Source organism: Onychomys torridus, chromosome 12 (genome assembly GCF_903995425.1).
Source record: "Onychomys torridus chromosome 12, mOncTor1.1, whole genome shotgun sequence".
Lineage (NCBI taxonomy): Eukaryota > Metazoa > Chordata > Mammalia > Rodentia > Cricetidae > Onychomys > Onychomys torridus.
In genome coordinates this window covers 74848624-74857324 of record NC_050454.1, presented here as the reverse complement: position 1 = coordinate 74857324, position 8701 = coordinate 74848624, and the positions used below count along the sequence as shown (strand labels likewise).

Genomic DNA, 8701 nt, shown 5'->3' with positions numbered 1-8701 from the left:
GTGTGACTACTTTGGACACAATATAAGGCCTTGAAATTCAAAGCAGGGGGCTTCACTCTAGAACTCTGTGTTCACAAGGCTTGAGCCAGTCTATATTTTGCAGCCATTTCATATTGTGAAATATTAAATTAAGGTCAGCGATGGTATTGTTAAGGGGCATCTTGTCTTCCCTTAGCTGTAAACCCTGCTGTGTTCCCTCTGATTACATCAGCTCTGGCCTCTGGTCATTTGTGGCTCCAGGTAAGCAGGCCAAGGAGTGCCTCCTGCCTCTCAAGTGACCCTGGAGCTCTAGGGTGCTGCCAGCTGTGCAGCACCACCCACACCTGCCAGCCTGCCAGTCTGCAAACTGCCCCTTGAACCTGCCTGGTCCACGGGTCCTCCCATTTGCTGGGAACTGGCCCGCCCTTGTCTGCCTGCCCTAAGGGCGGTCCCATCTACAGGCAACCCAGTCAGGTAGGCCAGCCTCCCCAGGTCCCTGGGAATCGCAGCCAAGAGCTAGGTAGGAGGAGAGCAGTCCGTGGAAGATGCGTCCAGTTGCTGCAGGTGAGTGCCAGTGCAGCTAGACTTGCTTGTGCCTAGTGGGAAGGGGCAGCACTCCTTCCCATTCCTGACTGTCAAGCTGAGGCAGAAGGGTGAAGGCTCTGGCTAGGGCCACCTCTTGTGAGACCTGGGATCCTGGGGGCACAGTGTGGGAGCTGAGATTTCTGAGAAGGCTCCCACTCCCTCGATCTCTTATTACCCAGCAGGTAGGGGTTCTGTGTACTCTCCTACCTAATGAGTAGACATCAAGTGAGGGCAGGCAGGGGTGACCAAAGTGGCTTAGTCCCTGGAGACCAGCCTACCTGAGTGGGAGGCCCTAGAGCCAGGACAGCTGGGAAGGGGTTGGCTGCTGACTGGGGTTAGGAGGCCACGCTTCAAGCTGACCAGCTCAGGAATCTATGGAAAATAAAGGGACGGTGAGGAAGACCCTTTTGGAGTTTACTTGGGGGAGTGAGAAGTGGGAACCCTGATTACAGATGATCTTGACAGCACCCAGGCACCCTCTCCTCAGAATCCTTGGCATTGGTAAGAGACATGGGAAGATGGAAAGGGGGGAAGAAAGCTCACTTTTCCTCAGTTCTTGAGTTTCCCAGAGCCTGCCTTTTCTGTCATCCCCACCTCATTCACGATGAAAAGCCAGCTCCCCTGAGGGAAAGCACCAGGGCAGCCACAGCAGGTGCTGTGCAAACATGACAGGCTGAGAAAAGGGAAGTGCCCTTGACTTCCCTATCAGGCCTCCTTCCTGCTTCTGCATCAGCATCAGCAGTGACGCAGGTGTCCTGTAGGGTAAGTGAGTGGAGGTGCATTTGCATGTGTGCATCTCTGTGAACAAGGTCGGCATGATGTTGTACTGTTAAGGCCCCTTACTTTGTGTGACTGATCTCTGCTATGTTGGCACAATGACATTTCTCAGAACACATCCCTGCCTCTGACAGATGAATGTAAATGGAGCACATCCCTCATCCCGTGCACTGGCTTCCATTCTGGTTCTTTTAGAAGAGTGGTTTCATTAGCTTTCTACAGTATGATTAGAATATCATTTTCCTGGCTACATATAGAGGAAGCTGGAAGTTACCAATTGCTTTCTCTGACAGCCATTTTCCACACAGCACTTGTGACTCACACAAGAGCTATGTGGTCCTTTCATCTAAAACTTTCAGAAAATTTCACAGTTGCACTTCCCCAGTAAGTGAGATTGTAAGAGGAGGGGCTGTGTTACTTTCCACCACGGTGAGCTGAGGAATTGGCAGTGTTTTTGGAGTAGTCCTTGTCATCGGCTCATCTGTCTAGCCTCAGATTTGTTGTCACTGGACCCGAGAAGCTGCCATGATATTGTCCCTGTGGGGCCTGCTGGTGGGTGTCTTTTCCCTCAGCTTGGGTGTTGGCAAGGTGGGTTATGGAAGCACTTCCTGTCTAAAAGCCTCAATGGACAGGCGGGGAGGCAGTGGGCACCAAAGCCAGCTGAGCCCCAGCCTTCCTGGCTTCCCAGGTCTAAAAGGCATAGGTGTGGCCAGGGACTTGTATGCATGCTGGCAAGCACCAGGAATAAACAGCTTTCTTGTCCTCACTTAGATTGGAGAAAACCCATTAGCAAGACCCATGGTCTCCCTCCAAGTGTGTCTGTGTCATATCACCTCTTCTTGAAAAGATAGTCATGTTGGGTCAGGGTCTCTCCAGATTACTTCATTTTAACTTAACTGTCTCTTTAAAGATTCTGTGTTCACATCCTGTTTCATTCTAAGATCCTGATAGACAGAACTATGACACAAGAACTCTGGTGCTATTCAGCCTCACTGTGCTTGGGACACCCATAGCGTTTCAGTTCTTCAGGTAATAGTGATTGACAGCCCCTGAGTATGAAAGAGAGGTGAGCCCTAATATACTGTGTGTAGCATTGGCTAAAGGATTGCTTCTTGCTGACTCTTCAGTTAAATGGCCAGGCTTCAGAGGCCCTGGGCATCTGACAGTGGGGATGAGGCTGGAACACATGTGTGTAAATACATAAGCACATTCACACACATTTGCACAGAACACACATCTCTAAGGACAAAGTACTTTGATAACAATTTATAATCCCCTGATGCCAAGTGCTGGTCTTTACCCTCAGGCTTCTCTGTGTAGCAAATGAACCAGAGGTGCTTACCTAAGTTAATGACTTTATCACTTTATAAGGAAAGGCTGGGCCTGGTTATAGAACCACAGACAAGCTCCTGGACTCCGTTCTCCCCTCTCATTTCTGAAGCTTCTGGATCTCTTTCCACAAGGGTAGTCACCAACCCAGAGTGCTGAGAGCCATTTCCCCAGAGTCTCTGGACTCCCACCTTCCAGAAGTATCTCCCCCGTGTTCAGCTCAGGTGCCGAGTTGTCACTGCTGTTAGTGCTAGGGGCCACCATCTTGACAGACTGCCTGTGTCCTATCTGCCCAGGGACAGGTGTCCCATGCATGGAGAGGTTGTGCTATGGGTTCCTAGTGCTATGACAGGGACTTAATTGTGCCAAATTCCTGTGCTGAAGTTCCATCCATCAGGACCTCAAAATGGGACTGGATTTGAAGAGTCTTCAAATGAGTTCAAATGAGCTCACAGGATAGAGCCCAAGCTAGCAGGACTAAGTCTTTTCAAGAAAAGGTTATCAGGACATAGGCACACTAAGATGGATGACCACCAAGGACACAGTAAGAAGATACCATCTACAAACCAGGGGGGGGGCAGGAGGAACTGACCCTGTGACACCTTGATCTTGGCCCCCAGCTACTATCATGAGGAAGTGTTTCCATTGACATTCTTGGTCTGCATTTCTTTGTCATGGCAACCAAAGACATGAGTACATGCTACCAGTGTGGGCTTTGGTATCCCACCCTCCAGTTGGGCCCCTTTCCTTCCTTCACTGGTCCCCCAATACTCCCAGCTCTTTCTGCCTACCCTAGAAAAGGTCTTGGCTCTGAATCTCACCCACTTTGGCCAATGTCATGTCATTTCAAGAAGCCAGACTGGCTCCATCCTGGAGGCCAGTGGCTGGACCTTCTACCCAAAGCACAGAGTCCTGATTAGAGTCAAAGCTGGGGTTCCTTGCTTGGCCACAGGTGGCTCTGTCATGAAATGGAGTCTTCCCTAGGAGACTGCCCGGCTATCTGTATATTTTTCATTTTCTTCCTCATCAGATCCACACATTTATCCTGTTAATCTGTTCTTTACCCATTCCAAAAGTAGCATAGCAGCTCCTGTCTCTTATGTCCAGGAGTCTGGAAGACCCGCTGCATGTCATTTCATTTGAAGATTTTATTCTTCGTACAAGCCACTAGGTGGAATTTTTTCAGACTTTGTACATATTCTGCAGCTGTCCTAGCACATAATCCACCCAAAAGAAGTTCCTAGAACATGCTTCCCACAGTTCCAGAGTAGACAGAATTCACCATGTGGAAAGGCCTGGCAGCAAGGACATCCCAACTTGTAGTCAGGAAGCACAAAGAGAGAGAGAGAGAGACAGAGACAGAGACACAGAGACAGAGACACAGAGAGAGAAAGACACACAGAGAGGAAGTAGGGTGGGTTATAAAATGTCAAAGCCCTTCCCTAGTGACAGATCCCTCCAACAAAATTTCTCTCTGAAGTTTGTATAACCTTCCCAAACAGTACCACTACCTGGGGACCCACATGAGGAATTTCTCACTTACTAATGCACACGAGAAATTTCTCACTCAGAACACAACATGTCTCATCTTCATGGACTTCAGAGCTGTGCTGACCACTGTCCTTACCTGTAGAGCACACAGTAAGAGAACTTCTCTTTGGGGCTTTGAGCAGGGAAAAAACATTCAGCCAACTCTGGGATACCTCTGTTCTTGTGACTAAGAAGCTATAGATTGTGGACTCCTCCAGCTTTGACAGCCCTTTCCCTGCCTGTCATTGTCTTTTTCTCATTGTTCCTCATTCCATCCCCCTTTCTCTATCCATTTCTATGGCTGAACCAGGCTTGTGGCATCAAGGAAGAGGGTAATGTCTTCCTAAGGAATTACAAGCTCATATCTGTAGCTCCTTGTGGCCAGGTGATTTTGATAGCAAGTCAGCCTACAAAGGTCTATGGGGACCTCCTAGCATCAGGATCCTTGGGTGTCTCTGCAGATCCCTCTGAGGCTATAAGAGAGGTGAGAGACCTCCATTGTGAGACGCAGCTGTCATCTGTTACACATGCTCAGAGTCCCTTGATGTAATTTTTAATGGAGAAATGCCATGATTAAAAAACAAACAACAAATCTAAGACTACCCTCTGGAGATTCTGTTCCCACTGCGAGAGCAAGCTCAAGGATGAGCCTGTCTTGCAAAGGCCCTGAGTAGGGTCAGCTCCTTAGACCTGTACTGATTACCATAGAGTCTGCAAACCTGTGAGGAGGCTCAGACCCAGGGCAACATCAGTATAGCTGCCCATTCTAAAAAACACTCCTTGTTGTCTGTCTGTGTTGCCTGCCTTCTACTGCAGAGCTCATGGGGCCCTCATGTACTCACTTTCTCCTGACGAAACTGCCATCCCAGGAGTCTGTGCACCAGAAATGGGTAGGGGTGATAGGCTGTGGAGGAAAGGGCATGCCCAGGTGTCCATGGTGATAGGTTGTCACCTCTAGGTGACACTACTGTTGTCTGTCTACAGGTATTTTCAAGGCACTAGTGTTTGTTTTCTCCTCCCTGTGTGCCTGGTATTCGGGGTACCTGCTGGCAGAGCTCATTCCTGACGTGCCCCTGTCCAACACCCTCTACAGTATCAAAAGCATTGGAGAGAGACCTGTTCTCAAAGGTGAGTACTAAAGGACGGCATGGGTAGAGAGATGGCTCAGCAGTTAAAGCACTTGACAGACAAGTGTGGGTCAGAGTTTGGATTCATAGAAGCCATGTAAATGCTGGTGGGTGTAGCACCTGCCTATAGGTCAAGCCTCGGGAGGCAGAGATGGGGGATCTCAAGAGCAAGCTGACTTATGGAGACTAGCCACATTTGTAGCTTCAGAGTTTGATTGAATGACTCTGCCATGAATGAATAAGGTATAAGAGTGATCAAGGCAGATTATTCCAGGCATTAACTTCAGCTTTCCATACCATATGAACATATGTACCCACACACATGGGCTCACATATGTACATAACACACACACACACACACACACACTAGTGGACTTCTAAGACACTTTATACTGGGAGACAAAGCTTTACACAAGTCACAGCTCAGGGTGAAGAGACTGGAACAAGGCTGAGCCAAGGAACAAATTACAGTTGGGAAAAGATGGTCAGGGAATAGCAAAGTAGCAGAGACTGAGCCCGGCACCTCACTGAGGGCTGTGAGCAGGTGTGCTTCAGAGCATAGATGATTACTCTATTAATGATCTGGGACAGAACACCAGAGCCTGGGAGCATAAGGACAGAAGTGCAGGGCCCACAATGTGGAAGCATATGGTACCTGCTGGCATCCTGCTTTCCAGTTTGCTGGTGGCATCCCACTGAGTCACGGTGCTCTCTATTTCCCAATGTCTGTTTTATTTACAACACTCATGCCAGGAAGGAGTGCGTTATCTTGAAGGGAAATGGGTGTTGCCAAAATCCGTTCACGGACTTGGCAGGCAGTGATTAAAACTGTCCCTTCTGAGCACATATGTCTTCAAGGTTCTTCCTTCACTTCTGACTATGAGAGTCAGCTGGCTGGGGAAGAAAGTCAGACCACAGTATCTGCCTTAGTTAGGGTTTCCATTGCTGTGAAGAGACACCGTGACCATGGCAACACTAATAAAGAAAACATTTAATCAGGGTGGCTCATTTAGAGTTTCAGAGGTTCAGTCCATTATCATCATGACTGGAATCATGGCAGCATGCAGGCAGACATGATGCTGCAGCAGCTGAGAGTACTACATTTTGCAGGCAACAGGAAGTTGACTGTCACACTGAGTGAAGCTTGAGAAAAAGACCTCAAAGCCCACCCCCACAGTGACACACTTCCTCCAACAAGGCCACAACTCCTAATAATGCCACTCCCTTTGGAGGCCATTTTCTTTCAGACCACCACAGCGTTCAAGAACAGGGAAGGTTTGAGTGGAATGAACACTGTCCAAATGATTCTGGGACATAGGGCCGCAAACTTCCCCCCTTTAAACATTTCACTGCACGTAGATGCTGTTTGGTTTTTGTTTTGTTTTGAGACAGGCCCTCTCTAAGATGCCCAGGCTTGAAAAGATTTTGAACTGGAGATCTTCCTGCCCCTTCCTAAAGTGATAGAATTACAGATGTGTGCTATTACATCTGGAAGCCAGTATATTTTTAACATAGAAATAAAGTCTAAAAATTAATTTACACAAAACTAGATAATGCTTAAAAAATTGTAGGTGCTGTTTCTTTTCAATTAATTCATTTTTATCTAGGGCTGTACCTCTCAGAATATACCTGGTCTTGACTGGTTGCAGAAGCTAAGCAGAATCAGCCCTTAGAGGGAAGATTAATTACATTTTTTTTAAAAACTTAAAAAAAAAGATAAAAGGATCTTCATTGGATTTGGCTCTGACTGGGTGTTTTGGTTTTCAGTACAGTTTCTGTATGGCCTTCTCCTGTGCCTCACCTATTTCCCATGTACATGGTATGGAGGAGTCTCACCTGTGGAGGGGGCACTACCTGTCAGCAGAGGGCATAGAGGAACCTGAGAAGCTTGTTGTCTCCTTTATTTCCCTCTGCTTTTACATGTGCTTTTAAGCCCACTCTGCAGATGTGGGCTGGTAAGCCAGCCTTGACCAAAGGCTCCTTAGTAGAGTGGTTTCAGCTTCTGCCATCCTGGGGGTGTGTAGTGAAGACATTAGAAACCCAAATGTTATGGTCATAGTCACAATGGCTGTGTGCTGGTTTGTTCCTGGTGTGGAGCCTTCCCTGGGGAGAGAAGCCTGACTACATGGGGGTCTTCTGGGTACTGATTTGGGGAGATAAAGCATGCTGGTGTTAGCATAGGCCAACCTGGTGTAGGGTAACCATAGCTTTTGCTGCCAGGCCTTGCAGCTAGGTGTTCAGTGTTAGTGTTCTCAATGTTCCTGGTGGGCAGATGTCAGGAAATGGCCTCATTCACCCTACATGCAAGCACCTAAGCCCCTTGGAGCCACTCCTAGCGCCCCTTAATTTTCCTCTTGTACAGGCAGTAAAGGGGTCAAGAATGGAGTTGAGGCCCTGGGATCTGCATGGATTCTATAAGTTCTCACCCATCACTCAAGCAAGTGACTCCAGGTACAGGGGTGACCAACAAGAATGAACTCACTTAGTGGGACCAATACTGAATACTGCAGAAACAAACCACTAAAGAGAAGGCCACAAAAACACCAGTTCTGTACTCTGGCTAGAAATAAATACCATTCCTGTAAGGACCTGGTGAAGGCCCCTTGTACTTGATGACAGATGAACTTGATGTTTATTGACCAGCCTCCACTTATGCCCAGCTTAAGACTATAAGACCATGTACTGGACAGTCAGGAGAGCTGAGAGGTACTTCAGACCAGAACTGGATGGATGAATGTGAGGGGGACCCATAGGTGGGCAGAGCAGCCATACAAGACACCAAGTCTGGAGAAGGCCTGCTGGGATCCACAGGACTCAGAGAGTGCATATCCACCACAAGCAAAGCTTTCTGAGGGCACTGGGGGTGTCTTTAAATGTTGGCACCTCCTGCTTCTGATAGCTTTTCAGGTAGACTGGGACCAACTTGCTTTACAAATCTAACCAGAGAGGCCCTAGAGGTGTGCTTTGCTGAGATTTTTTGGAGCCCCAGCCTCAGTTTGCAGTTTCCACGAGGAGGTAGTCTGAAAACTGGGGACTCCTGCTCAGTCTAGAGGCTCTGCCTGTCTTCATTTACCCCTGTTTTCAAATTTTAAAACTATTCATTACAATTTGTTTTGCTTTTAATTTAATTTGAAAGAATTGTTTTAAATGGTTGCTAATTTGCGGGTTACCCTTTAAACTTGAGGCCAGCACCAGACCTCTGTGAGATGCACTGCAACTACTTGTAGTGTAAAAGAATGGCCAGAAGCATTTCTACACACACCTACTTTAGCTACAGGAGGGCTTCTGGCTAGTCCAGGACAGAAGTGCTCATAGGTAGTAATTCTTCTGCATTGAGGAACAGGAAGCATCCTGCAGTTTGCACCCTTGGGTTG

At 47.9% G+C, this 8701-nt stretch overlaps 1 protein-coding gene across 1 annotated transcript in view; it reads left to right on the top strand.

Moving 5' to 3' along the window:
- Positions 1–440: 440 nt before the first annotated feature.
- The window catches only part of Fam3b (FAM3 metabolism regulating signaling molecule B), a 32874-nt gene continuing 24613 nt past the window's right edge, over positions 441–8701 (top strand). The window contains exons 1-2 of the mRNA XM_036203129.1: positions 441–543; positions 5185–5328. Coding sequence (XP_036059022.1) covers positions 525–543; positions 5185–5328 — 163 coding nt within the window. The 5' untranslated portion in view covers positions 441–524. The remainder of the gene's footprint in view (positions 544–5184; positions 5329–8701) is intronic.